Raw genomic sequence first — 19,480 nt, 5'->3', positions numbered from 1 at the left:
TAACCTACAGCACCTGATAATCATTGGCGGCCTCCCATCCAAGTACTAATTAGGGCTGGCTCTGATTGGCTTCCAAAATTAGACAGGATCTGGTATCCTACCTAGAGTCTCCAAATGAATACATCTGATCCATACATCTGGGGTGAGATTTTAATTGCTGCATCCCACTATCAACCTATATGTAATTGCATATGTATGGTTCTATATACATATGCAATCACTGTGCAAATGAATTATAATATAGTTAGGTTTTTCTTTATTCAGTGAGCAATTTTGCACAATTAAACACCTACCATCCTATTTCTCATTCCAAAGATAATGGATTTTTTTTCACTTAAGAGAGAATATCCATCTATCCATACATCTATCCTTCTAGCCACCCCCTCATCCTTCCATTAAGGGACATGCATGGTATAAAAGTGTTTTGTTTTAAGCTTCCTCAAATCTCAATCAGGATAGAAAAATAAACTCAGTCTCTGCTTTAAATCTGCAGCAAGAAATAATTATGCCAGAAGATGTCTTTAACCTTTAAGCATAATTATGCTAGGATCCAAAACAAGATGGAAAACAACAATTCAAGAAATCATAGCAATGGGAATAATTCATCTATGTTGTTGTTCATTCGTTCAGTCGTCTCCGACTCTTCGTGACCTCATGGACCAGCACACGCCAGAGCTCCCTGTCGGCCGTCACCACCCCAGCTCCTTCAAGGTCAGTCCAGTCACTTCAAGGATGCCATCCATCCATCTTGCCCTTGGTCGGCCCCTCTTCCTTTTGCCTTCCACTTTCCCCAGCATAATTGTCTTCTCTAGGCTTTCCTGTCTCCTCATGATGTGGCCAATTCATCTATCTGTGCATGTAAGTCTTATTAACATGCAATACCTCTTGTTTGGCAAAGCAGAAATGACTCACTAACATAACTGGGAAGGTTTCACGTGTCTCACAAATGATTAAAGTGCAAGTCTTTCCTCTCCTGAATGAGGGGAATTAGGGGAGGCTGACCGGTATCAAGAGCAGGTTAAGCTTGTTTATCACTGTAATGAAATGAAAGGCAAAGTGAAATGCGACAGATTAGTTCTAACAGACTTTCTCTTGCCTCGATTTCCTGTAGCAAAGCGAACTGTCCCTGACCTTTTCAATCAATAGCAGCACATCTGCCTAGGAAACAGAGACAAACAAGAATCTGATTTGATTACTTGCTCAGTACAACAAAATCAGAATGCATGTTTAATGTCAAGATGGATAATTTCATCAGAAGGAAAGGAGGATCTAAAAGGCATTTCTGTGCCTGCTGAAGTCTTCTCAAAGCCAGAAGTCAGACAGAAATCACAGGTTAGAATCCCTTATCTATGCATGCAAAAACCACTGAGGTTCTCCACCACAGGCCTTTAATCGGTCCTTTTTCTTTTTCCATTTACATATGCATACATTTTACTGTTTGATGTCCATGGCTGTAGAGGCAGTCACAGATTGAACACAACTGAAACTTATCCAAAACTTCACATTATCTCCAGCATATTGCTTTTAAAACAGTGTTTCTCAGCCTTCCTAATGCCGCGACCCTTTAATACACTTCCTCAATAGAACCTAAAAACTTGGCTGTTCCGATGTGCCTTCTCAGATTAGGAATTCCCCATCCCAAGCCCTAGAAGCACTTTAGTACAATTAATATTACTGCACACTGCACTATTTTTTAATCTTATGTCCCTCCCGCCACTCCAGCACTTTTAACCCTGTACCCCATTGCGCTGGCCGGCCCAGTTTTAAAGTGTCTTGATGTATTGTTACTGTTGTTTGTTATTTTGCTTAACTATTTGATTTGCTTTGTTTACTATTGTTGCTTTATGTTTTTACTGTATTGTGTTTTTGAGGCTCCGGCCTGTGTAAGCCGCATCGAGTCCTTCGGGAGATGCTAGCGGGGTACAAATAAAGTTAATAATAATAAAATAATAATAATGTTATTGTGATCCCCAACCATAAAATTATTTTTGTTGCTATTTCATAACTGTAATTTTGCTACTGTTATGAATTTTAATGTAAATATCTGATATGCAGTATGTATTTTCATTCACTGGATGAATGAAAACACACAGATATCTGATACTCCCACATTTGAATACAGGTGGGGTTGGGGAGAGGTAATTTTCTCATTTGGGAGTTGTAGTTGTTGGGATTTATAATTAACCAACAACCAAAGAGCATTCTGGACTGCACCAATGATGGAATTGAAACAAACTCACCACACAGAACTCCCATGACCAACAGAAAATACTGGAAGGGATTGGTGGGCATTGACTTTGAGTTTTCAAATTGTAGTTCACCTACATCCAGAGAGCACTTTGGACTCCAACAATGATGGATTTGGACCAAACTTGGCACAAATACTCAATATGCCCAAATGTGAACACCGGTGGAGTTTGGGGGGAAATAGACCTTGACATTTGGGAGTTGTAGTTACTGGGATTTATAGTTCACCTACAATCAAAAAGCATTTTGAACCCCAGTAATGATAGAATTAGGCCTAACGTCCCACATAGAACCCCCATGACCAACAGAAAATACTGTGTTTTCTGATAGTCTTTGGCGACCTATCTGACAGTCCCCTCATGACCACCAAGGGTCCCAACCCCCAGGTTGAGAAACACTATTTTAAAGGGTCCTTTCACACTACAAAATTGCAAAACTCTATTACTACTTTACTGTGGCTTCATTTCTATGGATTTTTAGTTTACAGAGAGGTATTTGGCATTCTCAGTCAGACAGTTGAGTTACTTTACTGAGATACAAACACCTGGACACCAAGAGATGCAGCCAGGACAGTTAAAATAGAACCAGCATTATAATGGTGTTGTGAGCAGAGAAGTGAGAAACCCTTTCAGGCATATGTCAGCTTTCATCATACAGCATATTTGAGCACCTAAAGGATACAGCACCAAGAAACATATGGCTTTGGTTAGACAAATGTCCCTTTGGTCACCCCAACAATGATCTAATCTGAAAAGGTACCGCTTGGACTGGAACTCCCAAAATTCACAGCCAGCATAAGCGTGCTGGGAGTTATAGTCTGAAAAAAGATTTTACCAAGACTTCATGAGTGGTTGAACCCAGTGTGTACAAAAATTCTGTGGCTTCTGGTGGGAAGCCCCACTGTGTGCAAGCCCCACTGGAGAAAAAACATCCACAAAGCATGATTGTCTTCACAAGCATGGACTATATATCTCCACCAATCCACATTGAGATAATATCTGTATAATCCCTGATGAAGTCAAAACACAGAGTGGACTTGTGGTCCCTCTCTAAATGTCCCCTTTCATGTCTCACTTGCCTCTTCCTGTACAAGTCAAGCCTCTTGGGGGATTTAGCCATAACAGGTAAGAGGCTAGCCCAAGACTTTTTGCTACTCTCAAGTAAAGGTGTGTACTTAGTACCCCAAATCATTCCAATTCTTTTGACAAATGAGTCCAAAAAATTGAAAAGCGTCTATTTCCCTCTGTGGAAAAATAGGACTCAGCAGAGAGCACTCCTTGCCTGCTCCAAGCTCCCTGGCCTCAGAAGGGAAGGAGAACCAGCTGCTGATCCCAGTGAAAGCTTCTACAGTGAGGTGTGGCAAGGAGCAAGAAAAGAACCCTGAATAGTTAGCTAGTTCAAAGAGAAGGGAGCTAGGAAGCATAAGCTGCAAAATGGAAGTAAGGCTGCAAGTATCTACTTTGGGTGGCGTTGTAGGAGAAAGAAGAGAGATGAAAAAGGATTCAGGTAACAACTGAACCGAGACCTTTTCTCAACTGCCCAAGTTGGAGAGATGCCTAAGAGATTGTGAATCAAGGGTGACTTAGAGCCGGAAAGCAAATGGAAACGTCAAACAAGGTGACCAGATAGTAAATCGGCTTGGGGTAACTGGTGTGAAGTATCTGCCTAGTCTTATTAATTGGTTCATTTGTGGGTTGTTGTAGGTTTTTTGGGCTGTATGGCCATGTTCTAAAAGCATTCTCTCCTGACGTTTCACCTGCATCTATGGCAAACATCCTCAGGGGTTGTGAGGTCTATATATATATATATATATCTGTGGAATGTGCAAGGTAGGAAAATGAACTCTTGTCTGTTGGAGCTAGGTGTGAATGTTTCAATTCGCCACCTTGATTAGCATTTGATGGCCTGGCAGTTTTTAGGTGTGGCTTGTTAGTGCCTGGGGGAATCTTTGTTTATTTGTGGTTTTGCCTTAGGCCTCTAACCTACCCAATGCATCTCTGCCCAGGTGCCTGATTCTGCAACCACTTATCAGGATCCTAATAAAGTCAAAATCCACATGCTGCTGCTGCTGTTTTTAAGGGTACATTGACCATGTTCCTTGTCTGAAGACACATTAACCATAAAAAACATTTCTTTCTACCAGAGAGAATCTGGGTATGCTTGAGAGATCATGTAATGGGGGGGGGGGGGGGGGATAATAAGCATTTTAAGATGGCACTAATACTAATACTAATGTAAGCAATTTCATAATTTGTTGCCCTTTCTTGACATCCAAAATTTGCTACCTGAAACAGGCACCTCTCTTTGCCTAATGATAGGACCAGCCCTCAGCAGTAGTAAAGACAGCTCAAAGCCTTCAGGTACATTCAGCCTAATGAATAGAGATGTCTTTGCCTCAGTCTTGCTTTCAAGTATTCATTCTTCTTTCTTTCTCACACTTTTTTTAGACATTCCTAAAAATAAAAGAGAACATGACTATCACAAAGAACACAGTTAATATAATTTCCAAATTCAGTACTTTTCAGTAAAGTCTTGTTGACTCATCAGTCTGGAAAGTATCAGGTATAGAGGAATCGCAATGAGAAATGACATGATGTGCAAAAGAGCCCAAATGATGAGTAATGGAAATCAAATGACACTTTTCCCAATTACCCCTCAATATATGGCAGAAAGAAGTAAGTGTATGTTTTGTCTCCTAGGAAGTGAATTCAGGTGCGAAGGAAGTCAGGTTTTCCCTAAGTTGAAATACCCACTGAATAAACAGGATTTCCCTACTGTAATCTATGCAAAATATGGTGAAAAAATCAACTCAGATGAGACCAGGGACCTCATCACATGGATGAGGTCCAGTGTTGTGATTCACCAGCCTCTGTGGTAAATCATGAGGGCAGTGGGACAATCCCAGTGACTCGCACCCCTGCCGGCAAGCAGCTGACACTTCCTCATCACACGTGGGGAAGTGTCACTGTGCAGGTTGTACCCAGGGTAGCCCTGCTGTTTCTTACAAAATATGGGCAGGGTCCTGGTTGGTGGTGCAGCATCAGTTTACTCATGGAGCCCCACCAGAAGTTAGTCTGTATTGTCTGATGGGAGGCATGGGGCCCCGTGTGTGAATTGGGGTGGCAGCATTGTAGGATGCTGATTTTACCCCATGTGATGAGGCTGTAAGACAGGATTCGCCATTAAGCTGAATAAAGCAGGTGACAGATGGTGAAAAGTGTGGGCAGATGTGGCACTGTTACTAGAAAGCAGAAGCTGTGCATGTCATGCAAATTCTGTGTGTGCCTCAACCTGCCTGTTGTCCTGAAGTCTGATAGAAGTGTAGCCAGCTTCTGTATACCTTGTCTGGTCCATATTATGCCAGACACAAAAGTATCTAGAACCAGCCATAAATTCATCAAATTCATTGAAAATGTGGTCCTTTGTAACTCTTCTGTATAGTCTATTAACAGTAGCTTATATACTTGAAGAGCTTCATTTAATGTCAGAAACTGACTTGAGTTCTATTTCTATGGGTAAATGCAAAATGCCAAAATAACGTCAGCAGTAACCATCATTGGGAGACAACAGACCCCTATATACCAGGAGATTGTGGTGCACAAGTGGGAGGATGTTGATATTATGGCTTCCCAACAAGGATTTGTTTCCAAATAGAAAGTTGTGCTAGTATATTGCAGCAGAAATATAAAAGATGCTGTGGCACCTTGCAGGCATTTTCATAATGTGAATTTGGGTAGATGGAAGTCCATTCCAATAGATATTAATCTGGCTCCCTTGTGAGAAACAGGATGTTTGGACTAGGTAAGTCTTCAAGGGATCATTTCACTTCTTCAATTCAGACTCCAATGACCATTAGTATTCTATCCAAGATGGTTGTGTTTCTTTCTGGGAGTAACTAATAGCTTCCCTGTCAAATTACTTTCTCCACTTTTACCTCAGGCCTCTGGTCTGGCTGAGTAATAAAAAGGCAATCCATTGTTACTGCAGAATTAAAGAGTGATTAGGGAATTAAGATTCTCTTGTTTTTTATGACCACTGCAGGGTTTGAATCTGTTGTGAATAAAACCAAAAGAACAATAAAAGAAGCTAGATCTCTGACAAAGCAATATCTTTCGGGTTCTTGATTTTTTTTTTTTTTTACAGATGATGACAGTTTTCATAAGCATGCAAAATGAAGGGTCATAAAACTTCTTTAAAAGTATGCTAGTTTTAAAGGTATTTGGCATTCTAAATCCAAAAATGATCTCAGGTGTGTTTTACCATTATGTATTTTCACAATTTGCTTTGCTGTTTCTATGTTGGAAGATGTGACTGAATGAAATCAGTAATGAAAATTGTTAAAGAACAATATGCACATTTTTATTGGCTTTTTCCCTGAATTCAGCACCATCTACTTCTCAAAATAGTTATTGAAAAAAGTTTGTTTGTTTGTTTGTTTTCATCACAGACCTGTCTTTTGGATTTCATGTGTTTGATGCTGTGACTTTTTTACTTAAATGATCTTGGGGGATGATGTTGCACAGAAGTCTTTTGGAGGGCTTTAATTTTGATTTTTGGCAGTAAATGGAGGTGTTGGCAAGATCAAGTAAGAAGAGCAGCACATCTGTGGTAAAGGAGGGGGTGAAACATGGCAAATAAAGGGACAGAAGAGTAGTTGGTGTCAATTGGCTGATTTCCCCAAAACTAGGAACCATATCAATGAAAAAGAGGAAAGGAAACATGCATTATTGTTGTTTTGCCTTCAAGTCATTTCTGTCTTATTGCAACATTAAAGTAATCCTACCATGGAGTTTTAGTTGAAAGATTTGGGGGTGGGGTGATTTCCTTCCTCTGAGGCTGAGAGGGTATGACTTGCCCAATGTTATCTAGTGGGTTAATTGACTAGTGTGGATTCAAACTCTGGTGTCTAGAGTGCTCAAACCACTACACCCCACAGACTCTTCAGATACAAATCCAGTAAGAAATACTATAACATAAATCAAAATGCAATGCAGGCATAGCTCACTTAAAGTATCTGGCAGCATTTTTTTTACAAAAGCTCTGCAGACTTGCTCTGCTTCCCTTCTTTTCATCTTTGTTCTCTGTCTGGCAGTTTTTAAGCATCCACAGCATCATGAGACTGGTAAAGGAAGACTGAAGAAACAGAGATTTTCACTGTCAAGTTGCAGTAATATGTTTGCAATAAACAAAGGGAGATGGGAGAGAACAGGATCCTACTGCAGGCAATGCTACTGTAGCAGTATATGTTTGCCTATAACAGGCAAATAAACAGTGGATGCCCCAGAATTCCTTACTGAGTATGAGTAAACAGCAAAACAAAGAGAAAATTGGGCCATAAATAAACCAACTCAAGCTCAACCAATATACAAGTTTTGAAATTGGAAATGGAAGCTGGTGAAACCAAATGTCACCCCTGGATGCACTTTGGAAGAAGTTTTCAGGTGCTCCTTAGAAGACTCTGTTTTTGTTTGTTAGTTTGTTTTAAAAAAACAATGACAACTGCTGAAACTGCTCTTCTTTTTTGCCATGTACCATTGCAATTCTTCCAACTTTTTTTCTGCCTCTTGTTCAATTTTTTTGTTTGTTTTTCTTAAGGCAGTAATGCCCAGGAACAAATCTACTGCATTAACTGAGACATACCTGTGCATCAAAACATAGTGTGGAGGACTGGCTACGTAAGCTGTCCGCTTGCTCAGTCTAGAATCCATGGTACTGTTAATGGACAGCTTCAAGGTTCCTGATCTCCTTTAAGTGTGTTTTGATCTTTAAAGTGGACTCAGACCAGACATAAAGGAAGACTTCAAAGGGCTGCCCTTTACCAACTCTTCAAACAGAGATTTGTCTTTTTTTTTAATACTAGAGAGGTGAAAGGAAAACACGTGTCTATTTCTAATCCACACTAGGGTTAGAAATAGTTGGAACAAAAGCAACTCTTTGCTTGATGTAGCATGGCTGACCTTTGTGGAAACAGATGAAGATGAATAAAACAGCCAATCTGGAAGGAAAAGTAAGTCAGAGTACTGATGTTTTCACTGCCTTAGGATATTATCACACTGACCTCATAGCACTATTATTCCACTTCAAATGTCATGACTGCAGCCTATGGAATATTGTAGTTTACATCTTGTTGAGGTGCTAGAGCCCTCTGGCTGAGAATTTGAAATATTGCTCCCTAAACTGCAAATCCCAAGATTAAATACTATGTTGACATGGATGTTAAAACAGAATAATAGCACTATAACAGTGTCATGTGATAGGACCCTACAAAGCAAGGAAGATGGTGATTGACTGTCCTCCCCTGCCTACCTAGGACCCTGCCCAAGCTCCTTAGACTTTAGTGTTTTAGGCTCTAGTTAGAAAATAATATTATATATGTGAAATTCCTATTACACAGTCAAATAATTTCAGTATGAATATCAATCACTATAATTAAATTTCCTAAGATTTTTAAAAAATTATTCCATTATGTATAAATAGTTTTCGGAAGAGGAAGAGGCAAAATAAAATCACTATGTGCCATTTGTGGCACAAATAGTAATTTCTCGCATAATACATTTTGTAAAATTATCAGAATTTTGAAAATTCCTAATCATAAATGAAGGGTGTCAATAATACTAAAAAGAAGTGAAATTATAGCACACAACATAAAAAACGTATACAAAACAAAAAAGCGCCACTGTGTTGGCCTTCTTATGCTGTTTAGAGTGCATATCCATCTTCCACATACCCTAGAGGTACTGGCAACCCTAGAAGTACTGGCAAAATCAAACAGCATACAAATCAGAAGTAGCAAAGTGGCAGCCCAAAGTTGGATCTGGCCCCTGTGACCAAATTTTCATCAACATATGGTAAAACATTTTCACATGGTTTCATTCTTAGGGAGAAGAAAACAAATATTTTAAAACCTCTTGTGTCTCATATATTCCGTCTTTGAGTGTTGGGTATAACACTCAAGCTAATATATAAATGTGTTTCCTGAACACATACATTCTGTACAGTAGCTCCTGCACTAAGCAGAGGTGTCAACATGACAAAAATGGTGAAGCAGAATGTATTTTCAGTTTTTTGGATCATTGTGCGTAGAATAAAATAGTCCCTGAGCACTTTGGCCTGGATCCAGTGTTACACTGGAAGTTATCTACTAGTACAGGTGGAGTATTCCTTATCCTAAATTCTTTGAACCATAGATAATTTGGATTTGGAAAACATGTGTTTGCATATTCATGAAAAATAAAATATCTTGGAGATATGACCGAAGTCTAAATATGGAATTCATTGATATTTCCTATACACCTGATGCACATACCCTCAAGATAATTGTATTCACAATATTTTCATTAAGTTCGTGTAAACTGAAACATCAGAAAGCGAAGGTGTCACTATCTCATCCTATGTGGACAATTTTGGAGTATTTCAGAATTATGGATAAGGGATGTTTAACTTGGACTTTCTCCCCTTCCATCCTCAAAGTCTGTGTCCTGTGATAAAGCCCTCTCCAGAGAGTTTCCCCAGCCTCTAGGACAGATTGTGAATGTTTAACTGAGTAGGAATGAGGAAAGTTGACCTCATGCTCAGAGGGTTTTTTTTTCATGTCAGGAGCGACTTGAGAAACTGCAAATTGCTTCTGGTGTGAGAGAATTGGCCATCTGCAAGGATGTTGCCCAGGGGACGCCCGGATGTTTTACTATCCTGTGGGAAGTTTCTCTCATGTCCCCAGATGGGAAGCTGGAGCTGACAGATGGGAGCTCACTCTGCTCCCCAGATTTGGACCGCCAACCTATTGGTCAGCAGTCCTGCCGGATTAAGGTTTTAACTCATTGTGCCACCAGGGACTCTTTACACTCAGAGAGTGTGGTGATAACTATTCCACATAAACTTCTTTTAATATTATATTTTTTTCATGGAAAATTCCCCACTGCATGCACATGTGCACACACACACACACCTATCCGAGTTGCCTGGGTTGTGGTAATGCAATCCATCATTTAGTGGCACAGAATGTTCTAGTTTTGTCGAATGAGATTTCTCACAACTTGAAGTGAAACGGATAAGTAGCACACAGAGTAAGTTAATGAAACTGAAATTACTGAACTATAAATGAGGTATATGTTATGTGCATGTGCAATTCCCCTCTCAACAATATAGTTAGTAATTTTTGTTGTTAAATAGAAGACAAGTATAGAAAACTCTCTTTATATTATTACAAATCTTCCAATAAAATAATTTCTACATTAAGCCAAACAGACTGAATCGGATTGCATTTTTAAAGGAGCCAAATGCTTTCTGGATTTTTTTCCAGTTCTTCTTCCAGTGAACTCACATTGCTTCTCCCAACCCTGCCAGAGAGAAGCCATTGCATCAGTAGAGCAACCTTGCATCACTCTAGCTTTTTAATGCATACTTCCAAACTGTGATGAATATTGTGCAAAGGTCTGTGTGCTAGGACACAGTACACAAACAAACAAGTATTCTTCACAGAATAAACAAAACAGCAGAACAAGACACAAAACCCAGAATACAATTGTAATGAAGCCTTCCAGCTTGGCTATAACATCCCTAGATGCAGGTATTCTATTATTAGTTCTAGTCACCCTTTTTGTTGGCTTCCATGTTGTTATAAATGGTACTTAAAGGAAAAGGAAGACATACAGGAGGCAATATTTAGAAGGGTACCAGCTGCCAACAAGGGGCTTGAACCCCACTGTTGTTCAAGAAGAACAAGTTTCTATCTTCTATTTAAAACAAGGTATTCATCCTTGGTGCGGCTTGTTAACAAGTACAGTCATGCACCTGGAAGCATGGTTCATGCTGTAAAGAAGGCACAATGGAAAGTGTTACTTTTTCTTAACCACAATTGTGTCAAATGTATCACTGGGATGGTGTGTTGTTGTTGTTGTTGTCGTTGTTATTTAAAGCATTTATATTCCACCCTTCTCAACCAGAAGGGGGCTCAGGGCAGAGCACAAGATAAATATGTGCAAACATTCAATGCCAGAATAAAACAAACTATAAATATACACAAACATTAAAATCAGTTGTAGCCAATTTAAAATCAAATTGCTAAAAACCATCTCAAACCAGTCATTTCTCCCAATCACCACTGGATCTTGTTACAGAATCATAGAGCTGGAACAGACCATAAGGGCTATTAATGCCCCTTACATGACATTTTCTGGACATTTAAAATTGTTTCATGAATGCAGAAGGGAAAAGGGGTGTGATTAAGCAAGTGAAACCTCAACAAGTTGAACTGTTAACCTCCCGGTAGCCTTTACTGATAATCCAGATGAATTCAGGGAAGCAGCCATCCTTGAACAGTCCGTTCTTAGTGTGCAACTCCCTTGGTGGTCCATTATGGAACCATAAATAGTCAAGTAAAGCCCACAGAATCAGGCTTTATGTGAGTAAAGTAGATTACATTTCTAATAGCACTGCCACAAAACATACGATGAGCACTCGGGAAAGCTGCTCTGACAACATATTGAAGGGGACAGCTTTTACTACAGAAATCTGGTCAGTGGATGTAAGAACAGAAAACAGGCACGTGCTTCACATTTCCCAGGGCTGAAAAATAATGTTAAAATTTCTAGACATATCACATTTGTAACACCATCAGGTTCTTATAAATGTCCTTTTCACTTTTTAATCTTTAATTAATACATTTAGATACAACTGTGGCTTTGCAAAAGCCTGTGGCCAGTGGGTGGTATATTACAAGTGCTAAGTAACCAGCAGGCAGTTTCTTAGCTCCGCTATGTCAATCTTGCCCTCTCCATTTCCCCATTGCTTTTCATCTGAATAGAGTCTTGACAGTTTTTCAATACAATTATGCCAACAGAAATGAATCCTTGCAACCATCAGTTACAAAAGCCAGCTGCTAAAAAGCTGCTATGAAATAACAAATGGAACTTTCAATGAAACATTTCAGCAGGTTTGCTGCTCTAATCTTCTATGGCACTTTATACCATTTCTCCTTCCCCTACTCTCTTTCCTTCTCTAACACCGGCATCCCATTGACACTGAGCATGCTTGGTTCTCAGTGGGCTATTTTTTCTTTTTTAGGGAATGTTCAAATCTTAGATTTCTTTTTTTATTGTCTGTGTGGGGAGTTCTACTTCTAGCACTGGGTATTTTTTTTTAAAAAAAAACAAGAACAACTTCTTTGTCTGAAATAGAAAGTTTTTTTTCTCATGTCAGAAGCAACTTGAGAAACTGCAAGTCTCTTCTGGTGTGAGAGAATTAGCTTTCTGCAAGGATGTTGCCCAGGGGATGCCCAGATGATTAATGTTTTGCCATCCTGTGGGAGGCTTCTCTCATGTCCCTCCATGTGGTGCTGGAGCTAACAGAGTGAGCTCAACCCGCTCCCTGAATTCAAACCATCAACCTGTCAGTCGACCAGTCCTGCCAGCACAAGGGTTTAACCCAGGCATCCTCAAACTGCGGCCCTCCAGTTGTTTTGTCCTCCAACTCCCAGAAGCCCTGACCAGCTTGCTGAATGGTCAGGAATTCTGGGAGTTGGAGCTGAAACAGCTGGAAAGCCGCAGTTTGAGGATACCTGGTTTAACCCATTGCACCACCGGATGCAGAAAGGGAGTCATCTGCAAAGGAGTTCCTTTGGTTTAAATTATAACATTACAGCTGAAAACAGTGAAACAGTTAGTTGCTAGATTTGTGTGGGTGTGTGCACACAAATACATACACACATATAGAGACTGCCAACTTTCTCCATTGGTTATAACATATGGTGCAAACCTGGCATTCCACTTAGCATTTCAAATAACAATAAAGCTAAGAAATGGTCCATTTTATCATCCTCTCCATGAACTGCCCAGTGGGCCTTTCTTCTCAGCTACAGACTTTTGAAAGTGCAATCAATCCTCCAGTTTAGCTAAAGGATGTGAGAAATAAAGTTTATTGCTACAAGTGCACTATTTCTCAACACAGAGCTACTCCATAATGCCCGTTTCTTTTTCTGCTTAGCATACAAGAGCTCATCGCTGATTTCCAGTATCTGCTGTTGTCCTATTTTCAGCAGCAGAACGCATCTGCAAGCACATTCCATTAATGAAGAGGGTAAGCGCCCTCACCAATATGCACCCTCTCCCCGCATGAAGCCAGCTTATTGCCTGACCCCGGCTGACATCACTTCCCTCCTCATGGTAACAATTCTAAAGGAAGAAAAATGTCTCATTCGGCAGCAAGGGGGAAGTTAATGGTGCCGTTTTAGTCTGTTTCAAAGGATGCACATTCAGCTCTCTTCCAACTCAGGTGAAACCAGCAAGTCAGAACAAGGTTCTCTTTCTTTGCTTCTTCTGTTAAAACGCACCAGGCAGCATCTGTTCTGGACACTTAACAGGCTTAGCTGCAAAGTTAACTTGGGGGCAGAATACATGTGACCTGCTACTTGGAAGCATATCAGGTTTCTTGTGTTTTCTTAGTTAGATTTGTATCCTTTTTTTTCTCCAAAGAGCTAAAGGTGACATGCTTGGTTTTTCTCCTCCAAGCCACCTGAGGCTCACAACAATTCTGCTTGGTCTATGGGGGTTGAATAGGGCAAAGTTTCCAGGTAAGTATTATGGCTGAGCAGTAAGCAATGGCAAGGGATGATAATTTTATAAGGTGGAAAAGCCTGTCAGGGTTGTTTATGTTATTGTTTCCTCTAGGGCACTGGTAGACAACAAGCGATGGTGAGAGGTCCACGTCTGGTTTGAAAAAGCAATAGTCTTTATGCTACAATATTGTGGAGCGGAAAGAAGCTTTTGTTGTTTATTCATTCAGACGTTTTTTACACTTCATGACCTCATGGACCAGCCCACGCCAGAGCTCCCTGTCGGCCGTGGCCACCTCCAGCTCTTTCAAGATCAAGCCAGTCACTTCAAGGACACCATCCATCTTTTTTGTCCTTGGTCAGCCTTTCTTCCCCTTTCCTTCCATTTTCCTCAGCATCATTCTCATCCTCAAGCTTTCCTGTCTTCTCATCATGTGGCCAAAGTACTTCATTTTTGCCTCTCATATCCTTCCCTCCAGTGAGCATTCAAGCTTTATTTCTTGGAATATGGACTGGTTTGATCTTCTTGTGGTCCAAGATACTGTCAGAATTTTCCTCCAACACCACAGTTCAAAAGCATCTATCCTCCTTCACTCAGCCTTAATGGTCCAGCTCTCGCATCCATAGATTACTATGGGAATATCACTGTTTTAACTATGCAGATCTTTGTTGCCAGTGTAATGTCTCTACTCTTCACTATTTTATTGAGATTGCTCACTGCTCTCCTTCCAAGAAGTAAACATGTTCTGATTTCATGACTGCAGTCTGCATCTGCAGTAATCTTTGCATCTAGAGATAAAAAAATCTGTCACTGCTTCCATGTTTTCTCCCTCTATTCAGCCGTTATCAATTAGTCTGGCTGCCATATTCTTGATTTTCTTTAATAATTGCAACCCAGCTTTTGCACTTTCTTCTTTCACCTTGGTTAGAAGGCTCCTCAGCTCCTCTATGCTTTCAGCCATCAAATCGGTATCATCTGCATATCTAAAGTTGTTAATATTTCTTCCAGCAATTTTAACTCCAGCCTTGAATTCATCAAGCCCTGCACGTTGCACAATGTGTTCTGAATACAAGTTGCATAGGCTGATTGAGAGTGTATACAGCCCTGTTGTATGCCTTTCCCAATGTTGAACCAGTCTGTTGTTCCGTGGTCTATTCTTACTATTGCTACTTGGTTGTTATATAGATTCCTCAGGAGACAGCCAAGGTGAATTGGTATCTCCATGCCACCAAGAACTTGTCATAATTTATTATGGGAATAATAAATTATTATTTATTAAGGAGCACCTATAACCTATTTAAAATGTGGAGGTTACCCCAGAGGTTCCCAGGACAAGCAATTCACCTTTTTGGAGCAATCTAAGGAGTCTCCAAAGGCTACAAAAGCAACACCAGGGACCACAAGCAACCCTAGGGCTATTAGCAGAGTGGCAAGAGGTGTTTCAGAAAGGCAATGGGTGAAAGTGGAGAAGATAAACTTTCCCTCTCACTTACCCCAGACATCAAGCACACAGAGCATGCTGCTAACCAATGTTTTGAAACACAGCAATGAGGATCACACACCTTTTGCACTTTCCCTCCTCAAGTAGTAACTTTCCCTTTATTGGGAACACATGCGTTATTGGAATTTACCTCTAAATACTAGGTGCAGTCAAGCCACAGAGAAACACCTTTAGGGCTGCCCCATCACTTGGAAGCATTACCCAAAGGTTTCACCAAAATTAAGAAGATTTCGAATTCAAGGACTGGGGTGTGTGGATTGTGGGCTCATGGTGGGATTGTGATTTCCAAGCTCGTCTGACAAACTATAAAGTAGTCATTCCATTTATAGCCATGGGACTAAAGTGTGGTAATACCAGTCACCCCCCCCCCCCCCGCCCCCATGGCAAACCCATGGGAGGAATTATGAGCCAGTATTTTTTTTCTACAGGAAGATGATTTAAATCACAAAACCAATGCAAGGTTAAAGATGAAAGGGGCTGCTTCTCACCATTGGGAGACCTAAGGTTGGCTTCCTGACAAAATGTATACTTTAATAATAATAATAATAATAATAATAATAATAATCTTTATTTATACCCCACCACCATCTCCCCAAAGGGCACTCAGAGCAGCTTACATGAGGTCAAGCCCAGTGATACATTACAGCAACATAAACTATAAACAACAAAATAACATTACAATAAAATAAAAAACCAATCAAGTAAAATAAACAGTACAAAATAACATAATGAAAAATAAAACACAGTGGGCGGGCCAAATGCACAACATAAAATGTTAAAACTCTGGATGAGATAGCCATGAAAAGGTACATTTGTGGGGGAGGGCACTGTGATGGCACAATGGGTTAAGCCCTTGTGCAGCTGAACTGCTGACCTGAAGATTTGAAAGTGAGCAGTTCAAATCCGCAAGACAGGGTAAGCTCCCACCTGTCAGCCCCAGCTTCCCATGAGAGAAGCCTCCCACAGGATGATAACACATCTGGGTGTCTCTTGGGCAACATCCTTGCAGATGGCCAATTCTCTCACACTAGAAGCGACTTGCAGTATATTCACAATTTGCTTCTGGCACGATAAAAAAACTGGTGGATCAGATCCCAACAGACTAGAATGCCCATCACCTCTGAGCTTTGGCCATCCTAGCTGGATCTAAGGAGAACTAAAGCCACACAACACTTGAAGGGTCACAGGCAGGCCCGTAGCCAGGATTTCGATTTGGGGGGGGGGGGCTGAGTTTTTTTCAGGGGGGGAGTTTCAGGGGGGGGCTGAGTCTGAGTGAAAGAGGGTCTAGCCTAGCAAACCTTTTGTATCATTACACCAATACCCCCATGCATATGGGATATATTGAGTAGGGTGATCAGATCATGATATGAATAAACATAACAGTTTAAATAATGCACCAGTAAGGCCTTTTCGCGAACCACCACGAGAATTGGGGGGGGGGGCTGAAGCCCCTCAACCCCCCCCCCCCCCCCCCCCCCCACATGCCTGGTCACAGGTTTCCCACCTTGTTTAAATCCAAACTTATTAACTCCAGACCTACATCATATTGGAGCAAAGACACAAACCCTGGGACAGAGATGTTCTGGCATGCAATCCGATGAGGCACTCAGGCAGTCTGTGTGGGTAGCACATGCCAAATATCTCCAGCCTTTCTCCTCTGGTTTCTACAGAAAGCTCTCATACAGAGACAAAAATACTTTAATGCAGGGAACTGATTTCCACTTGGGAAGCAGTCGGAGCTGAGATTTCCCCATGAGAGAAGAGCAAACCTAGGATACTTTCAATGCCTTCAGATTTTGAGATTGCTTTGCAAATACTGCGCTGCTCCCTGATGCTCTTGAGATCGTAATTCACTACCAGCCGACAATTGGATTGATATCCCCCTTTCCTCTCAGGAGTGGGACTCTCCCTCCACTTGGATCTTGTTTCTAAAATGGGCATTATATTCCTCATTTTAGTGCCTGGATTGGAGCTTAATACCTTTCATGTACTACAGACTCGTGCGTGGGCGCGGGTCCTCCCGGGGGCACTGACCACAGGCGAACTCGCCAACTCAGCTTGACTTGGGACCCAAGGCTTGTGGGGGGCAAAGGAGAGGAAGCCCGGGAAGCAGGCTGGTCGGGAAAGGAAGGGCATAAGGGGAACATCTCTGAGAAAACCCCAAAGACGAGGCAACCGGCAAGATCTTAGAAGGGCAGCTGCAGCAATTGCCCCCCTGGAAGGATGGGCTTGGGGCGGAGGGGGGCAAGCATAGCCCTCTCTCCGGCTGGCATCGAGGGCGCTTCTTCCCGCTCCGTAGCACACCAACTCTCTCTCTCTCTCTCTCTCTTCCTCTCTTTGAAAGAGCGGGGCCCAAGAGCAGGCATCGATTTCACGCAGCTCACTTGCCGGGTTTAGGCTGCTCTCCCTCCAAGGTCCCAGCCAGGGCTAAGCAGAAACTCAGCCCGGAAGCCCCCCGAAGCAGACTCATCGAATCACAGAATCCTAGACCTGGAAGAGACCTCATGGGCCATCCAGTCCAACCCCCTGCCAAGAAAAAGGAAAACTGCATTCAAAGCACTCCCGACAGATGGCCATCCAGCCTCCGTTTAAAAGCTTCCAAAGAAGGAGCCTCCACCACATTCCGGGGCAGAGAGTTCCACTGCTGAACAGCTCTTACAGCCAGGAAGTTCTTCCTAATATTCAGATGGAATCTCCTTTCTTGTAGTTCCGCGTCCTAGTCTCCAGGGCAGCAGAAAACAAGCTTGCTCCCTCCTCCCTCTGACTTCCTCTCACATATTTATACATGGCTAGCGTGTCTCCTCTCAGCCTTCTCTTCTTCAGGCTAAACATGCCCAGCTCTTTGAGCCGCTCCTCATAGGGCTTGTTCTCCAGACCCTTGATCATTTTAGTCGCCCTCCTCTGGACACATTCCAGCTTGTCAATATCTCCCTTCAATTGTGGTGCCCAGAATTGGACACAATATTCCAGGTGTGGTCTAACCAAGGCAGAATAGAGGGGTAGCATGACTTCCCTGGATCAGACACTATTCTCTCTCTCTCTCTCTCTCTCTCTCGATCCCAAAGGAGCGAGGCAGGCTCCAGCGGGGCTGTCCTTCCTCCTCCTCCTCCTCTCCCGGCGCCTCACTTGCCCGCAAGCCCGTCCCCGAGCCTCCAACCGCGCCGACCCCCGCCCAGACTTCTCTTCTCTCCCGCCACTACTCACCTGTGTAGTTATTCCGAGCGGGGTTGCCCTCCTCGCGGATCACCACCGTCCGGGAAACGTCGAGGATGGAGGCGGTGGCCGTTTGCATGGCTCCCTCGCCCGCCCCCTCCGGCTGCCTCCCGGAGACCCTCGGAGACCCAGGAGGGGAGGGAGGGTGGGAGGGTGGCCCGGACAGCAGCCCCCCCGACTTCCCCGGGGCAGGGGCCTCCCCGTCTTCTTCTTCCTCCTCCTCCTCCTCTTCCGCCGCCGCCTTCTCTGCCCGCGCGATCCCGAGCAGGAAGGAGCCCCTCAACTCCCTTAGACGGCCTCCCGCCGCTCTGCCTCGCACCTTGCCGCCTCCTGGCTGGAGCCCTCCTCCTCCTCCTCCTCCTCCTCCTCCTCGTCCTCTTCCTCTGTCAGCGAAGGGAGGGCGGCGCTGGCGAGCACCTGACGACGAGCCCGCCCTCCTTCCCTCCGCCGCCTCGCCTCCGCGCCTGAGCTGCAGGGGGGCAGAGGCAGGAGGAAGGAGCGTCTCTCCCTCCCTGTCCTTGCCCCCCTTTCCGCCCCCTCCGCGGCAGGCGCCCCACAGAAGGAAGCTCCGACCCAGAAGCCCTTCGCCCTTCCGCTCTGCCCCTTGGACGGCTTCCCGCCTCGGCGCCAAAGGAGAAGAAGAGCCACATAAACCCACCCAGCCAGGGGTTTTTGTTGTCTCTCTTACGGAGGCAGAGGAGCCCTTGGGGCCAAAGTCCAGCAGGAAGGCCCTCAAGGCAGCCAGCTACAGGGTGCCCGGAGTCTCCCAGTCTGCACCTAAATGGGAGTCTGCTCTTGGTTTCACGCCAGACTCTAAAGTAGGGGTTCTTAACTTTTTTTCCCCACCAGGGACCACTTCTCCAACATTAATACCAAAAGGGTTATGAATCAGTTTTTGGTCGACTTTAGTTTCAGTTTGGTTATTTGGGGAGCTGACTCAGAAGATTGCATTGGATAGACCACATCAGCT

At 42.9% G+C, this 19,480-nt stretch overlaps 1 protein-coding gene across 1 annotated transcript in view; it reads right to left on the bottom strand.

Moving 5' to 3' along the window:
• SUSD3 (sushi domain containing 3) overlaps positions 1 to 18,961 on the bottom strand; it is a 51,796-nt gene extending 32,835 nt beyond the window's left edge. The window contains exon 1 of the mRNA XM_060766024.2: positions 18,502 to 18,961. Coding sequence (XP_060622007.1) covers positions 18,502 to 18,589 — 88 coding nt within the window. The 5' untranslated portion in view covers positions 18,590 to 18,961. The remainder of the gene's footprint in view (positions 1 to 18,501) is intronic.
• Between the last annotated feature and the right edge of the window lie 519 nt (positions 18,962 to 19,480).

Source organism: Anolis sagrei, chromosome 2 (assembly GCF_037176765.1).
Source record: "Anolis sagrei isolate rAnoSag1 chromosome 2, rAnoSag1.mat, whole genome shotgun sequence".
Taxonomy (NCBI): domain Eukaryota; kingdom Metazoa; phylum Chordata; class Lepidosauria; order Squamata; family Dactyloidae; genus Anolis; species Anolis sagrei.
Note: the sequence above shows the minus strand (reverse complement) of the source record. Positions and strands in the feature narration are given on the sequence as shown.